This window comes from Apis dorsata, unplaced genomic scaffold (genome assembly GCF_000469605.1).
Source record: "Apis dorsata unplaced genomic scaffold, Apis dorsata 1.3 scaffold_135, whole genome shotgun sequence".
Classification (NCBI taxonomy): Eukaryota; Metazoa; Arthropoda; class Insecta; order Hymenoptera; family Apidae; genus Apis; species Apis dorsata.
In genome coordinates, this window is record NW_006263427.1 from 396,564 (window position 1) to 415,393 (window position 18,830).

The 18,830-nt window shown below is 33.0% G+C and overlaps 1 protein-coding gene across 3 annotated transcripts in view; it reads left to right on the top strand.

Moving 5' to 3' along the window:
* The window catches only part of LOC102674166 (peroxidasin-like), a 290,955-nt gene that overhangs the window by 74,461 nt on the left and 197,664 nt on the right, over positions 1-18,830 (top strand). For all 3 annotated transcript variants that reach the window (XM_006613165.2, XM_006613164.2, XM_031509284.1), the window contains exons 2-4: positions 6,485-6,630; positions 17,050-17,123; positions 17,843-17,992. In XM_006613165.2, the coding sequence (XP_006613228.1) occupies positions 6,552-6,630; positions 17,050-17,123; positions 17,843-17,992 (303 nt within the window). In that variant the 5' untranslated portion in view covers positions 6,485-6,551. The remainder of the gene's footprint in view (positions 1-6,484; positions 6,631-17,049; positions 17,124-17,842; positions 17,993-18,830) is intronic.

Consider the following 18,830-nt stretch of genomic DNA (forward strand, 5'->3'; position numbering starts at 1 on the left):
CTATATAATCGTGCAGAAGAAAGAGCATCATTGACCAATGATTGAACGATAAAAATTGAAAAGAAAATTTTAAGAAAAAAGTCTTTGATTGATAAAAATCCAATGACATGTACTGGTCATGAAACGAAATAAAGAAATGCATCAAATATCGAGCATTAAATAATTTTTGAATACAATCAGAATCTTCTTCAATTCCATCCATCTTATCCTTACGCTTGATACGTATAATCCATTTATCACGACAAAATGGAAATTTGTCCAACAATTTGAAGTTTCATCGGTGACAGTCGACAAAATGTCAGTTTCTGCCGAATAACTACGTTTCCTCGCGATTGTCTCACGGTGGCGTCTGGCAGATCGATCGATTTTGGCACTGGGTCCTAGGCAATTGTAGTTTCGACCGATGTTTGCTCAATAAACCTCTGTGGACCCGACAAACTAACCGCTATTAGCCGCGGGCTCTCGAGCTGGAAGTTATTAATTGCATTGGTGGCACCGACCCCCGTGTAAACCATTGGGCACACGAGAAATTAGGGTGTTTCTCGTGAAACGCCGAATAACTGAATCGTGCCACTTGCACGGGCTTGCACTTTGACGACGTATTGCCTGGCCCTCTTGCCTTCCGATTATTAAATTTCACATAAGTCCCTCATCGTTGTATCGTGCAACCACGATTGATAAAATAGATCACGATCATTATTCGTGAATTGGAAATAATTGTTGATTATTAATATCGTTCTGTTTGTAAATTATTTTCATCCAGTTGATCGTTGAACGTGTTTGGTTGGAAAGGTAAAGCGTCAGAGGTGGTAATGTTGTTTGTTGTGCCGGGAATAATGAGAATGTACAATCAAACAGCCAGATTGAAATCAATATTCGTTAGGTAGGCTCGGATGGTTGATGACATTTTGATGATCATAATTGGCTTTATTAATGGCGGTTGTCGAATCATAGTAGTAATCATTGTTCGAGAAATTGGAAGAAATTAATGATCTAGATTTTTTTTTTTAACAATGGTATTGGCACCGTTGAAAAATCATTCCGTTGTTTTAATTAATTAGAATTTAAAATAAGATGATACGATAAAAAGTTAATGGATTATAATTAAAAATAATATAATTCTTGTACGTGATATGTTTAAAGATAGAAAATTTCACGTGTCAATAATAATGCGCGTAATAAATTTTACAATGTATGTTTTTTAAAATGTGAATCGTTGCAAAATATGATACGCAACAACAACGAGTATTTTTATGAGGATTTTCATTAATGTTTTTTCTTCCTTTTGAATTTACATTCGCTCTCATTTCGCATCGAATTTCGTTTTAATATCTTTACCAAATTTAAAAAGAATACTTTTATTGATCTTGCCAAATTTTTAAAATTTTTATCTTATATTTTGCCCTGAAAAATTTATCAATAATCCTTTCAAGATAAAAATTTTTTAGATCAAAAGAAAAATTCTTCTTTGCCATCGATTATTTATGATGAAAATATTTTTTTTCTTCAATATTTTTATAAAATATTCTTATAAAGATAAAAACAAACAAACTTACGTTACTTAAAAATTAATCCAACCAAAGTATTATATCATCTACACTATCGAGCGTGAAAGAAATAATTAAATTATACAAAAAATATAGGGTTAAATTGGATTAATCCACTGCATGCAAATTATGTTTCTTTTAACACAGTTTTTTCGTTTTTCTACCAGATGAATAATAGAGTAATTTGTGTAATGACATAATAAAGTTTTTTAAACGAATAATTGTAGAATTATCGTGCTGGAAATATAATAAATCCTTGTCTCCAACTTAGAATGCATAGCGTGTTGATTGCACCGCTTTGTAACGTGTAAGCTGTGCACCGTGGTAATCGTGCGTATGTTGTAAGCTTGTATTATCACGAATGATGGATTATCAGTAATGCAATATGGAAGATAAGTTGTGCAACGCGGTAGAAATTTTATATCGAAATAATCTGACGTTGAGATTTAGCAAGCGAAACATGGATAGTAACATAATGCATTAATAATAATTGCTTTTGAATTGCTAATCTATTTTGTTACTGGAAATTATATTTTTTCATTTCACGATTTGAGATTACGATTTTACAAATCGTTTAATATCTCTCACGAAACACAAAATTTTTACAAATCGAATTATTATTTTTTATAAAATTATTTGCATTAACGGCTCTTTTTAATAATATAATAGCTCACTTTAGTGTCTCTTGCTAATTCATTATGTTATAAATTCTTGAAATTGAACTTCAAGTGTAAAACAAACTATTAAACAAAATTTGAGAAACTTTATATTTATTCACATTTCCTCTCTTTCAAGTTGAATTCGCGAAATTCACATTTCCAGACTAAGTATCTCCATTTGGTTCAGATTGTAGACACTACAGAGAGCGCCACCGTACTTGCAAATGTCGATTTTTGACGATTTTCAATATGCAAGTAATTATAATTTGCACACTAATATATTCAAACCTCTTCTGTTTTAACAAAAAAACCTTAATATTAATAATAGTAATAATAATAAATGATAAATCCTGAGTTATAAATGAATTCTTCATTTTCTAAAAATCAAACGATACGAAAGTATAAAATCATTTGCCACACCAAAGAGAAGGAAGAGAAAATACCTTTACTTATATAGCTCCACCAGTAAGATAACGTTAATCTCTTTTCGCCACGATCTTGTCGATTAATTCGCCCAGGTTAAAAAAGCTAGATCGCGTGCTCGTAACGAAAACGAATTCTTCTTCGCTCATGAACAGATTACATTCGCGTGTTGGACTTTCGCGCGTTCTTTGTTTCTCTCGTCCACGATCGAAAGTAACGTGGGTGTAATCCACCGTGAGGGGACAATTCGTAATTGTGCGACTGGATTCGTTTACTTGTACCTGGCTTTTTTTTTCCACTTCCCTTTATTCGTTTCTCGTTACTCGTGAAATCGTGCAATAACGCAGTTGCGTAATTCGCACGCAAAGGTTTGCGCCTGTGCGCGGCAAATTAACGAGGAACAAGTTGCATTGCAACGAGGAGGAAATTAAGAAAAATTCATTGCTCTGTAATTATTGCCGCGAAGGAATTTATAACTGGAATTATTCGTGATAAGGTATTGTTCTCTTGTTCCTTTTGTAAAATAGTTTCCCCCTTTCGCGGTCTTGATTAAACTTTATATTTATTATTCATAATTATCGAACGAATTCTCAAGTAATCAGAAAGATAAATAAGAATTGAAATTGAAAACTCCCCATTGTGAATATTTAACGCCTTAGAAGTTAATATAGAGATATACAGAGAGTTGATACGTGCAACGTTTGGAGAGTAAACACGAAAGATGGTGTACAAAAATATATCAGTCGAGATTTATTTATTAAATTACGATTGAAATTTGTTTTTAGAAACAAAGCGAGATAGTAGTGTTATCAGCTTGTTTGTTTTGATCTCTAGAATCAATTCTTCGTAATTCGTATTCCACGAATTTGTTTATAAGGATTTTTTTTAGAGAAGTTGTCATCCTCGCCTGCGAAACATCACGATAGGCTTATGGTAAGCTAGAGCTCGGGTACCCCGGGTGCGCTAAACCCGTACTGCAGTCAAACAACGACTGCAGCCCCTGGGGGGATTATTAACAGCCTGTACAATTGCAAAAATTTCATTCGTGACGAATTGTTAAATATTTACGAGAAGAATAAATATTCTAAGAATAAATAAAAAGGATCTATAAATAGATCCCTATATCTTCGTGCCAATATTACCTATGATATCTATTCTCACTTTTCTTTCTCCAATTTCCTCCAAAATAATCCAGATCTCGTTAGACACAAATCGATTCGAAACTTTTTCGCATCCTCCCCACTTGCGTCGCCACTTGTATCACCTGCACGAGACGTCGAAATTATTTCCAAGTTACGACAACTCTTACGATTGCTTCTCACGAGGAATCGAGAGAAAGAAATTGTTTCGTACCCTTTCCAGTTGTCGAACACCCGGCTACAAAAGGTTCTTTTTACGCGTTTGGAATTGTACGTCACGGCACGAAACGATGAGTGACGACACGTACAAAAAGGGAAGGGAAGGGTTGGAAAGCTGCGCGATCGAAGTTCAAGAGTTGTCGATGGATTCATTAGGGTGTAAACTTGGGAAGGAAGGGACGAACGTTTGAACGTTTTGGTCACAAATTGAATCACACGAAATTTCGCGGTGACAATCTTCTATTTGACTTGGAGCCACCACGTCTGATTTACCGAGGCCTTTGGATACGTCATTCGAGGAGGGAAATCCTTTTGTCTGCCTGTTTTTACGAATTCTTTGGAAATGATTGGGCGAATTAATCTATTGGAATGCTTTATCATCGGATCACACGTTTTTTCTTTTTTTTAAACGTTTTAACGTCTCTCTATTTTCCATCGAGTTGCTTGAATTGTTTGTTTAATTTGTATTGTTTGCTTCTGGGGATTTGGTGGAATCAAAGTATTTGTTTTTATTTGTCGATACGTTTTTAGATTCATTAGGAGAGTGCTTTATGAGTTTAAATAATAATCTTGAGTTCGATAACGTTCAATCAATATTTCATTATGAAACAAATGATTAAAACAAATTAATATTCTCGATGGTTTTTATTTAAATCTATCTAGTAATTCAATTGTATTTTATTTAACAAATTTTTTTTTGGGAATTTAATGAATTTAAAATAGTTGGTTTTATTCTTCAATTCTCTATTTTAAATATAAACTTGATAGCTTTGTGATTTTTGAAAAGTGATTTTGAATTTAGCAATCAGTATCATTCACTCAATATTTCACGGTAAAACAAATAATTAAAACAAGTGAATGATTATAAGATTATTGATTTAAATATATCGATAATTTTAATATTATATAAATTTCAAAATTTTGTCTAAATTTTCCTCTTCTATCACGATTTGGTTTTTAACTTAATATATATACTTTTTCGCATCGTTAATTCTGCAAAATTATAAAGAAAACTATATTATTTCCACAATTTTTCATAAAAAGTATATTAATTAATAATTATAAGAGACTTACTTCCAAATAGCTCGATAAAACTTTCAACAACTTCTAAAAAAAATTCGAAACTTAAAAACTGGCCTCTATCAACATTTTCTATTTCCTCTTCTCTTTATACGTTGATTCACTTGAAGTATGAATTTCCAAAGGGAAATAGAGCTCGATAAAAATTCTCTAAAAACCTCTAAAAAATTACGAACCACCGCTCTATATGATATAACACCTCTTTATCAACACGAAAATTTTTTTCCCCCTCTCCATATACATAATTCATTTGAAATATGAATTTCCAAAAGGAGAGGAGCTCGTTAGAAATTCATTAAGACGATATTTGCGAAGAAATGAGGGTTGCCAGAGAGCGCAGCGGTGTGCAAAACTGTTAATCCGGCTCCCTCCATCCCCAAAAAAGGGTCGATCTTTTTTCTGCGACACGAACACATATACACACACACACATACACACACGTGGATCGGCCGAGTAACGCATTGATCTCTGTCTAGGGAGGCTTTGTGTCTCGTGAACCCCGATTGGGTCAGCCCCGGGCAACCGGAGGTGTTATTTCCAAGTCCAGGGGGATTTCGGTGGGCTTGCCGGGATCGTTTGACATCGTGCAGTGGGGAAGCTGAGTATAATTAACGGCCGCATTCGTCTTGTTACGTGCTTTATCTTTAATTATCGAGCGATAAGATTCAATTGTACACGTCAATTCGTTGACGTTGTTGATCAATCCTGATTGTCATTACATTTCAACCTATTTGTTAAATATTATAGCTGTCATGCAAGATAACAATTTATGAATTAGTTCCATTTTTCTTCAATTATTTAATAATTTCGTTTCCTTGATTGTTGATAAGAATATTTAAGTTGCAGGTATTTCGATTATTTTTATACAGTTTCTTGTGTGATAATAAATATATCGAAGAAAAATTAGCTATCTCTTTGTTAAGAAAAGAGATAATATTGCAGTAATGGCGATGTTGTGAAATTGTCACGAGATTTCTTATTTGGAAGATTTCGTTTATTACAAATATTAAATGATGTTATGCGCGAATTGCATATTAATCGTATAAATGATTTAATTATTTCAATTTCTTGAAACAAATAATTAGACTTCATCATCCAAGAATCCACGGTACATACATTTCCATGATAAATTCGTGTATTTTCAATAACATGGAAATTTTTCCTCGATACGTAATTACAAATCGATAATATTAATCGTATATGTAAAATTTTAATGCATTATTTCAAAATTATGACAAGCGGAATTATGCTTTGTGTATTCAAAGTGCAACGAAACGATAATTCCATGTTAAATACGATTAAATTTTACTTATTATTACTTATTATTATATCGTTGTACTTATTACAATTGGAAATTTCTACATGGATATTTTGGAAACTGGGACTAAGTAAAATTATGCCGTGTTCAAAATTTCAGATCAGAAGGAGAACAGAGGCGCCACGTCTCAACTTTGGAAACAGAAATGAGTTGAGAATCGACTACGATGTTGAGTCGTCTTTCGGCCGTGGTGGCCTCCATTTTGGTTCACCAGCTACACGTTTTGTGTGCCGCCACCTCATTAGGTAAGTAAATGCAAATTTCGAGCTGTTAACTGCTCTGCGCGGTTTAAAGCCTTTTATTCAATTTCCTCACCTGTTTTAATAATTTTTTTTTCAAGCATGTACATCAGAAATATCAAGATTTTTGTACAAAGTAATTAATTTATTTTTGTACAAGATTCTATATATTCTTCTTTTTTTTTTTTTTCGTTTTACATTACATGCTTCATTTCATCCTTGAATCGAAATATTTTTCATTTAATCCACTAAAACTGAACGTAAAATAATTTAATATTGGAACGCTTACGACAGCTGACAGAATCAGCTTTACATTTTGCTTAAACATCAGCACGTCAAAGCATATAAATTTATTAAAGCGGATGTAAAAGCAGATGTCACTTTTTCTTTTTTAAGGAAAACTTTTAAAATAAAATTCAAAAATAAAAGTGCGTGTTTTTGTTAAATTAATTCAAACATTATTTCATATTTCTTATATGCATGAATTATTTTTAATTTACTTCCAATTTTGAATTACTTCCAATTATTTATTTGAAGATTTAAATCAACAATTCTTTTCTTTCTAAATATAATTTTATAACGATGCGATATCAAAATTTTAAATTATTTTTAGAAGAATTCAATTATCCAATTGTGAAGAAAATTCCCAGAAAGAATTGTATTCCCAGAAACGCACAAAAAAAAAAAAAGAAATACAGAACAGTTATAATATTTTCCAGAATAACGTATAATATTTTTCGCGCGGTAAAAATAAAAAAAAACGAAAGAGATGAAAATTAATACCAGCTACTTTCGAGTCGCCATTTAAAGATCAATCGCCTTTCAGCGGCAGGTGACAATAATTTCGTTAAATCCCCGATTCGTCCCTTGGCGAACAATGTTGGCCCAGTCCGAGGGTTGTCCACCCTTCTGGAGACAGGAAATATCGGTTGTGAAAGTCGGATATCGGTGAGGGGATGATTATATTCGTTGAGTAACGGGTTGCGGGCCGAATGCTCGACTCCCAGACATTGTCCTATAATTTTCCAATTAAGGCATTGGATTTCCATAAATCCTATGGCCATGGACAGGATCCATAAATTCGACGTCGTACCGAGGGACAAGTCACGTTCAATTCAATGCTGTTTTCCATTTCATGCTCTTACATTCTCAACGGTGTGATGATATAAAGTGTTTTCGAGTTGCGATTTCTTTCTACGGTAAAAAATAATTTGTTAGTCTATTTTACGTAAAATATAAGGTAGATTTAAGAAAAAAGTATGAATTTAACGAAGAACGTACCATTAAAATTGAGTATTTCAGGATGTAATATTTAATGTATTTATTATCATTGAAATTTGATGATGGATAATATATAAATTGTATCGAGGATTTATTTTAGATTTCGAGTAATTGAGTTTTATTGTTTTTTTGTTTGTTGAAAACGTGATTTATTTGATTTGATTTGATGCTATTGAATTTTTGGTAGATTGAATAGGATCGAAAATAATAGGACGGCAAAGGTAATTTGTTTCTTGTGCATGAAAGGTTTCAAAAAAACACTGCAGGATAGTTTCTTTTATAATTTATCAAAAAGAGAAGGCGTATAAATTATATAAATTTTGTAAAAGCTTGTCTAGAGATAAATAATACATTACAAGTTTTCTTTCTTCATCGAGAAATTTGCATTTTTTAACTCGAATTTTCGAAAAGATTGTCTATCTTATAAAAGGAACGAAATTCTCTTTTCCTTATACTTTTTTTTTATTATAAAATGCATATTTTTAATAAATTTGTCGTATAATCTATCAAAAAAAGAATTCTAAATTCAATTTCTAAAATATCCATGGAATAAAATGAAATTCTTGTACGATATTTTATTTGAAATTTTAATTTTCTGCATTAAAAATTATTTTGCTCATTAATGTGTTTATTCAAAGTTTATTTAACCCATGCAAATGTTCTTGTTCCAGTTATCGATGAAACAATCATCATACAATAGGCATGTTAAATTATTAAAATATTTGTACAATTTAATAATTTTTTATCTTTTTTATTTTTAAAAGAATAACATATCTAGTAACGATAAGATGATTTAAATAAATTAAAAATATAATTACGCTTTCTTCTAAAATTATGAAATATTGATAGATACAGTTCAAATACGTACATGCATACATACATATATGGTATGTCCACTGAAATTATATCGAATACAGTATAAACACATAATATTCAACCCAATAGTCCAAAAGTCCATTTTAATATTTGACCAACATCGACTAATATATCGGTTTACCAACATTTCATTTTACACACACATTTGTCAATATTACATTCACAGACATTTATTAATACCCCATTTCATTCCGTCAATATTTACCAATATTTCTTTCCAACACGGATATTTAATATTCCATCGATTTTTAGATTGTATTAAATATATATTATTTTATACAATTGTATATTTAATATACAAATAGGACACAATGTAAATTAGACAACAAGCGAATCAAACTTTCTTCTCTATCCTCCTCGTTACTTAATAAAATACAAACTCCTTATCATCTCTGTAAATTAACAATTCGATAATATTATAATAATAATAATAATTATAATAATGATTGGACCACGTACACTTATTATTAAACTCCCGTTCATTGTTCATTTAGTCCAATATATTCCATCATATTCGAAAAGATTATCGGCTGGATTGCATTATCGAAGCAATTTAAAACGTTCAAGTTGGCCTCAAGTTGATGTGTTCGCAAACAATTTCCTTTGTATCGCTCGATGCGGACCCCGTCCAGTAATCCCGTGGACGACATTCCCTGGACGTATTCGAAATCCTGACCGGTAACCGGGTTTATCCTTTCGGGAAGATTATGTGCTCCGTCTTTCCAGCAGATATTAGAAGTCTTTTCGTTCCTTCTCCCCGGGAGTGGCGGTGAATTCACCTTCCGAGATTGGTCCTGCCAGAAAGGATCCTCTTCTCTCCTCACCTCTCTCTCGGTTCGAGCTGATAAATTTCTCCAGGATTATCCTGTCGTTCTTCGAAAAATCGTTAGAAACGCGAGGAAGCGTCCGGTGGAATCGAGAATTTAAAGGGAAGTTATCTGAATCTTGTAAAAGAGGGTTGAAAATTGGGAGAAAATGAGACACGGTTGGACCTTTTTTTGGAGAGGGATCAAGATGATCCTGGTAATCGAGAATTCGTAGGTTTATAATTTCTATTGCTCGTCGAACGGGGAAGAGAGTTTTGATTGAACATGGATAGAATATTGAAGATTCTAATAAATCCATTTTGAAAATATGTCTGTAGGATGCTTTTAATTGATTCTAGAGTCTGAAACAAATATAAAAGTTAATACAAGTATAAAAATGTCGTTCGAGGTTTATTTATTATTAGCTTATTGGTCGTGAGCAATGGAAATTCGTTTTGACGACAGAGGAAGACACCAGTATGATTAGCTGATAGAGCTGTCTCACTCTATCTCCGTCTCTCTCTGTCTTCTCCTTTCCTCGCCTCATTCAATGAACATATTTACAACTTAATAAATAAACCTCGATATTTTTGTATACAAACTTCTGTGTTTATTATCAGTCTCTCTAAACTCTTCCACAATTGTATTAATATCTTAATATTTACATATATAAATAAGAATACGAGTCTACAAACTTTCTATCCAAGATAAGAGACTAACAATTTTTCTAGGCTCAGGAAAATAGAAGAAGCATTTTGCAGAATTAAAATTAAATTCAGAACAAATTGTCAAAAAGTCTAAATCTGTCCAAAGGGAACGAGCTATTAAAATTATGACAAGCGAGGGATTACTTTTTTTTTTTTTTCTCTCTCGTAGTTCTCATCGAGTTACGCGCCATTGAGAAGCCGGAAAAAGTAATAAAGCCTGTTCGTGTTAGCCTTCTCCTTTTGAGTTGAAACCGGAGAAACTGAACAATCTCGTAGGTTATAAAGGGCCGCGATGGCGGGCGGGAGAGGCACGGCCCAACCGTGGGAAATAAAGTAAGGAAAGTGGAATTCGAAAGACCGCAAGGGAACGCAATATCTTTCCATCGAATTCGGTTGAAACGGCGACGAGCCGTTCTTCCGGAAGAACTTGGAACACGAATACCGGTTCCTTTCATTTCCTCCACGGGGAGGAAGACCGATTTAACGCCCTGAGATTATCTTCCTGAACGAACTTTTAACTGGCGTACAATGAGATTATAGCGGAATTTCGATTACCTCGAGTTTTAATTTTTTTAATTTCCTATAAAGATCATAGAGTTAGTTCGTTATTCTTCTTTTATTGTAACAGGGTATGCTTCCAATTTAAACATTCATTGATCTTAACAACTTTCAAGAATAGTTCAGGAAATGATACGTACGATTTGTTTCTCTTCATAATTTTTTAGCACTTCCAATTTTCGAAGGAAAGAAATAATAGTTTTCTATCGTCTATAAATTTCAGTGTTAAAAAGTTAACTTTTTTTGATAAAAATTCAAGATCATTTTAATTTCGATTCGAGAAATATGGGGTCAATGAACGCGAACTAATTTTCCTGAAAATTCATTTTATTCAAATTTTTTACGAGGACACATTTTTTCTCGATTATTCTAGCGTAAAAAAAAAAAAAAAGAAAAAAAAAAATAGCAAAAATATCGAACCAAAGTATCAAATCTCGCGTACCTCAAAATCACAGAATATTACTACCCCGCGTATGAAAAATATTTTTATCCGTTCAATAAAAATTTTATCCTCGAGTTATCATAGATTATCAGTGGTGTGCAAAAAATATCGTATTTTTATTTGTTTTATATATATTGTTAAAATGATTGGAAGTTTTAACGGCTTAGCGCAGAGCAACAATATAGCATAGGTAGCAGCTTGCAAGTTTTCAATGTTGCTCGAAGTTTTTCGATTTTTAGAGGCAACGTTTTTTCCTTTAACGATTTTCGCGTAAAGTTTATGGTACAAAGTGTTTTGTATAGAGTTTAGAAGCTACCGTAGCCTCAATCTCAGTGCACCCCTGGGAAAAGGTTTTACAACTTCAAATTACTTTTACGTTATGAAAGTTACCTATGTTTAGATGTTCAGATTTAATATTTTACGATACTTCTTTGCCAAAGTAGTTATTATATACGTATAACTACTTTTTCCTTATAAATCGATTATTATGACTATTCTCAATTTTTCCAAGAATTAATCCTTGTGCCTTAATATCAACTACTCCTTCTATATTATAACTATGTACTTGAGAATTTTTTTATCTTTCTATTAAAAAAAATTTTCAAATTGAAATGAATTACGTTTATTAAAAATTTCTTTCGAGAAGTTTTCGAGAATATTTCTTTCATTTTCTAAACAATCAACAAACGTAACGTATAACGTTTTCTTTCTCAATTTAATCCAAGCTTGGAATATCAAAGGTATCCATGCATTAAAAAGTGGATGATGAATTAACAATCGGACGAGTTTTGTGCTCGATAGAAATGAAGCACGCACGTGTTTCAATTTCGTTCGTGGCGAATGGGCACGCGAATTATGCAAGAATTGTCGATATATGCTCCGACACACGCGCTCATTGGAGGTGAAACGATGCTAGAAGCACGCAGCTGCGAGCCGAAGGCGATCAAATTAACGAGCATCCCTGCATTTCGTCCAGGCGAAATTGAATACCGACGAAAGAACGATTAAACGTGTAATTATCGTGTCGTTCGATGTGATCGATCGCGTCTTCGTCCTCCATGTAATATAGCAAAAATTGAATGGAATATTTGTCGTGGAAGACATTGTGGAAGACATCGTTTTGTTGAAAAAGGTTTGGTCGGAGATTTTGGAGGCTGAGGTGTTTCTAAAATTTTAATTGTCAAGACGTATGAGTTTGCTCGTTTAAAATGTACAAAATTAGTAGAATAGTTGTTAGTAGAATAGTAGAAATGAGCAAGTATGAGTATTAGTTTAAACGAATGGTGATTATATAAATGGCAGAAACACGGGGAAGTAGGTAAACTAACGTCTATTACGTATGCAACCGTCATAGCATTCATTACGTTGAATAGTAGGAAAAGTGGTAATTGTAGAAAATGTTTAAGTGAGATAAATACAAAAATTTAAAAAACGTTTTTTGAAACTGAAATTAAACTGAGAAAACGTTCGTTGAAGTTTATTTTTCAAGCTATAAACGATTCAATTCTTTATCTGATATTTTTAAGAGTTTAACTTACGTTTTGATTAGGTTTACAGCATTTAAGAGACATTGTAGTTTTCAGTTATTCTTCGTAAAGCATTCAAGGGATAGATCTGGACTGATCGAATTATTTAATTTAAATTAAATCTTGTCACAAGCAAGGAGAAAAAAATTTTCGACAAGTTGATATTGTTTATTTTATTTTGGAATTAATATTTTGAAATTATCCTTGCAAAAATACTTTCTTCTACGTTTTATCGAGGTAATGGTTCATAAATTGATGATGATAACGCGAAACTTTCATCTTAATTAACCAAGTACGGGTTGAACTTCTTTAAAAACACGCATTAAAAAGTTTTAAGATAGATTGGATCAGAAAACTTGTTTAAGAACCTGTCGTTAATTCGTCGATTTTTGAAGTTTTTCGCATTCAAAATAATTATTATAGACGGACGTGATAAAATTTTTACCTCCTTCCTTTCCAAAAAAAGAAATGATGAACTGTTTTAGATAAACGTGATACAAATGATCGTTACTACAGCATCCAATTGTTCCATATCAGTTTTCACTTATATAGACACTTTGATAGTCATGAAACCCGATATCGAGAATCCCAGCTGGTGAAACACGACACAGATGACCCCTATGTAATGAAGCTCGATATCGGCGACGAGGTTGTAACATGCGATACGAACAACCCAGGAAGTCGATACTAAAGACCTTGATCGTGAGGGTTATGACAATATGATTCGAAGATAGAGTCTCATGTCAGGGATGATGGAGTCTTTGTTCATACATTCCGCTTCACTTATCATATAAAATGTCAATACTTTACTTATAGAGATTATTTTTATCATTAACAATAAAAATTACTAGATTCGTTTAGATTCATTGATATAACTTTTATTCGAAGTATCGTTATGATGCTTTAGTTTTTCCTTAGGGATACCTAGGGATACCTAGGATATTCTAGGTATACCTAGAGAACGAGATCATAATAGATCTGCATTTGAATATCTATCGATTATTATTTGAATATCTTTATGAGAAATAATTATTTACCATGAAATATTGAACGAAGCATATAAAAATGGAATAAATTGAAAATACTTGTAATTAACTACAAGTTTTTGAAGTTTTAGATATCATATTGATTTTTCAGAATCCTATAATTTTCAGAAAGTACTTCGTAGAAAGTTTCGATCTCCAACGTTCAATTATAGATTTTTAAAGTTCTTTTATGATATATCTGGTACCGAGATTTATTGAACTCTGAAATGGCGGCTAGTCGAGCGTTGTTGCACCTAATGACTTCGAGATCGTTAATTCCGTTTCATCGCTTTAAATCCGTTTTATGAATACGAGGTTGCTCGTAACCTCGGCGAGAAGTTCAATTCCACGATCTTGGAATTAAACTCTATTTGTTATTGGGACTCTTGAGGATTGCCAGTTCCAGATTCTGTTTTATTGTACTTGTCAACATTGTACCTTTGGTACTCCCAAAGTTGTCAGCATGAAGTATCCTATGCACACTTACAAAACATGTTTCCCATAGTTACATAGTATTGCAAGATTCTCTATAATGAAAATTGCAAATTTATTTAATTTTTTGTAATATTATTTTATCAATTAGGAATTGAACGAAATTGTAAAATTTTATAAATGAAGTTATTTGGTAAAATTCGATTCCTATTCCTATATCTATTTTTTTTTAGAGCTAATACTAAGCTGTAAATATAGATCAAATTTGGTCAACTTTTTGTATTCTTTTCTAATCAATGGTAGCACAGAAAATAATTAATATATTCGTAGGATCTTTGAATGACTGATTCTAGAAGCCAAAACAAATTGATTATACAAAGTAAGATAGCTCTATATAGGCTCAACTTATTTTTGTATTCGTTTGTTTCCCTTTAGAATTAAATCTTCCTAAAAGAAAGCCTGCGAATATATTAACATCTTATCAACAATCAGACGTATTATAAAAACGACATGAAAATATTCAACGAGACTTATTTTACATGTCTTATCAGAATAGAAAGAATTAACATTAAAAACTACTTGTATTCAGAATTTTATCTTTTTCAAGCGGAGAATAAATATCGCTGTTCAACCTTTCTCTGCTTCCAAAGAAATAAATTTACACTCGAAATAAAACTTCTTCAACGAGAACAAGAAAAAAATCACTAATTGTTCCACTAATTAATTGCAAATTTCATTCGATCCCTCGGCTTCAACGTGTTCCATTGAAGACAAGAAATGATCTCATTCAAAATTTTACCCCTCGTTAATTACGCACCCAATCCTCTATTCACACTCTTCACGCCGGATCTCTTATTTCAGCTAAGTTTACTCTTGCTCCCTCTGGTGTGCCATGTAACCTTAGAGGGGGAATACATTTATGTGTATCGTCTTGGAAACTCGCGTACGGCCGCGTGTGCTCGTCCCTGATAAGGCCATTCTATTCGTCGACAAGCGAACGAGTTTCCTTCTACGCCCTTCTAGAAAGTGAAAAACTTTTCCACTGCAGCACACTCGTTCCCCCAACTTCGCGATTGTTTCCATAGTAATTCGATTTTCCGTGTCTATTACACTAACGACGTGGCCGGTTTTCTCGGAAACTCGTTCCCTTTTTGTCTTTACAGCCGGACCATTTTCTTTCTTCTGTTCTTTTTGTTCTCAAAATGGGATCGGAGCAAGAATTTTTGGCATCGATCCCGTAGACTTTTCGAAGATAAGTGATAATCGAAGAAATGATGTTGAAAATTTTTATTTTCCATGAATTTATTTCTTTACACAGATCGTGTACATTTTTATGATCAAAATTTGAAAAAGTTGCTATGAAAACGATCATAGTACTTTGATTTTCGTAATTTTGATTACGAATGATTTTTCGAAGAGAGTTTGATTTTATTCTTTTATTCATTTTTGTGAAAAGATGAAATCTAATGTATCTTAAACGTTTTTTATTTTCTTATTGCAATGCGTTTTTGCAATAAGAATAAGTTAATTATCTTTTCTAGAATCTTGTCTCAGAGATGAAATAAAGTTTTAAGGAAAGGGATCGAAGTTTTATCGTCAAAATTCACTAAGTTAGATTAATTATTATATTTAACGTTAACTGTGAATAAGATACTTCTTCCAAAACAATTATTTACTTTTGATGACTGGTAGGATTTAGCTTAAACCAAAGGATTTAGCTTAACGAAGCGCACTATAAAATGGACGTACAACAGAAATACTCGCTATACATTGGCCGGTAGAAAAAGCGGATCGATTATTTTTTACAACCCTTGTCCCTATGTACACCATTTTTCGATGCGTCCATCAAAAATATTTTTTCAGATAAACGCTATACTTGTTTGTTTTTTCGTTATATTTACGAATAAAGGAAATAGATATTTTTTTTTTTAATAGAAACGCGTTAGATCTAAATAAAAAATTCTAAAATAAATATATCTACGCATTTGATATCCTTATTTACACAATAACTATTTCAACATTCGCTGAAAAACAAAATTGTCAATAATAAAAATAAGCACGTTGCATTTAATTTTTGGATATATCGTTCCAATTAATATAAAACACGAGATATCGAGATTATTTTTCTATCAATGATATATCATTGTGAAAGTTAACTTGAAATTTATTCTTCTAAAATTCTCCATTTTCTTTTTTTAAATATAAAGTAATGATACGAAATAGAAATTACATAAAATATTGAAATTTTAATGCTTTCTCTTTTTCCCTCTTTCTCTATCACCTACAAAAATTCCACAATTCTAAAAAAAAACAAAAAAAAATACCTATACACGCAAACTTCCATTAAAATTAAAATTATCACGATTCCCTAGATTAAAATTCGAACACTTTCACGAATTACAACTAGATACACACTGGACACCTGTTACGTTATTAATTAAATCATACAGTTTTACAACAGCGTGATAATTGAATTGGATTACATATAATTCCTGAAAATCGAATTTCTCCCCGTGATTTTAGTTTAATTCTCATTATCGCGGAATAATAGGACCCGTGCCGATTTAATCAAACTGCGCGGCCTCGTTCGAATAATTAAGAGTGTCGTTCATTTATTGCAACCGAGTAGACGTTGTTAAGGGAAGGGGGAAAGGGGAGGGGGAGGATAGGGGGCGGTAAATTTGCGGGCAAGTTTAATTATATCGTTGTATCTCTCTGTAATAAAGCTTAGACGGGGGAGAGACGTGTAATCTGGTTTCTAAATTGTTTCAGGTGCTAAGCCGTTTCCTGGACTGGAAAACCTGCCTAGGTCGTTCTGGCATGAGCTCAGTTCGCCTTTTACCGAGGTAAGTCGGCTGTATAATTGGAATGAGCAGTTGAAAATGTCTTTTCAAAAAGGGTGCGGCAGGACATACTTTTCGCCGCTGCTTTGCTACAGACAATGGGGAGGGGGGTGATCCCTTTTGTGTCGACGGCGAAACGGTTATAAGACCTTCTCAAATATTTACGTAACTTTTAAGTTACAAAGCGTTCAAGTGATCTTCCCGCGAATTTAATAACCTTATTTTCAAACGATATCCCTCTTGTTGCATTTTATCAAGGATTTCTCTATCCCGTTTATTATTAATCCTCCTAACGAGTTCTGAAAACTTGAAACTGGAGTATAGAGAGAGAGATGGTTATTACTAATATGTACAGCCTCCCTTTTCTTTTTCTTTTTTTTTGGACATTGAGAATAAAATCTCTACATAAGAGGAAAGAAAGGGATCACCCTTTGGAATGAAACTGGAATTTTTTGAAGTTCCTTTTCTTTTCTTTTCTTTTTCTTTTTTTGGAAAAATTGCAATTAGTCGGTATTTGTAAGTATTTTTTCAATCATCACACTAGATTGTGTCAAGTTTTTAACTTAAGTTCTTATCTCCGTTCGAATAATTTTGTTCTGTATAGATTTCATCTCCTATTGTTGCCTTTCAATTATAAACGCACGTTCCTCTATGCGCAAAGAAAAGACAGAAGTGGCCTGATATTTTCTATCACGTTTGTTTCTCTTTTGATCTAAATACAGGTATACGAGGTGGAAAGTTTCGCTACAGAAACGGGCGGCACTCCAGAACCGAGGCCCTTTTTCGAAGATCCAGAGAGCAACATTACCGTGCAACTCGGTGCTCAAGTATACATGCACTGTAGAGTACAAAACTTGCAGGATACACTCAAGGTAAATTCTCATTTCTCTTCTATTCTCGACATTTCCTTCCATTGATCCTGCATTCTCCCGAGCTGCATCACTTGTATAATCTCGCAATGTATTCAGAGAGACGCTTTCTCGGACGCTTTCTTCGAGAATTTAAAAAAAAAACAAAAAAAAAAAACGACGTTATTCGCGATATTTCAGACAATTCTCGTGTTCTCTCTTTAAAACGTATGTTTTGTCGAAAAATCTTTCCTCGAGAAATCTTGATCGTTCGAATAATATTCAGTAAATTAAGTGAATCGAGATCTTTTTTTTTCTTTTGTTATTAAACGATTTCTCCCTTCTGATTTTTACCCGTGAAATATTACAACTCAATTACAGCTGTTGGAAAAATACCATTTCCCGTGTCTCTAATGATCCATTCGCGTGACAGCTAATGAAACGTTGCTCCATGCTGATTTTTCTCTTTGCACAAGAAACTTCACGTTTCTCTCTCTCTCTCCCTCATCGAATATCATTTTCATTAAAAAATCCAATCTTTCTTCTCCCCAAATAATCACGATCGATCTAATCGCCGCTTTACCTCACCACCAATTCCATTTTCAACTTTTCCAACTCGAAACCCTCAACCCGACCAAGTCGTTTCCCGCACAATGGAAGGAGCCGCAATAACACGACCCACCGTTCTCGACGACGAGGAATATGTTGCCTCGTTCCTTCGTTTCGCAAAGATCATCCGGAGGCGGTGTGTATATAAATCGGCGCTTCGCGATAAATTTGCGCGGGACAACGAGTTTCCTCTTCCTTTACCAGCCATTATTCGACGGCGGAACGACGGGGTTCCGTTCGAAGAAGAGCATCG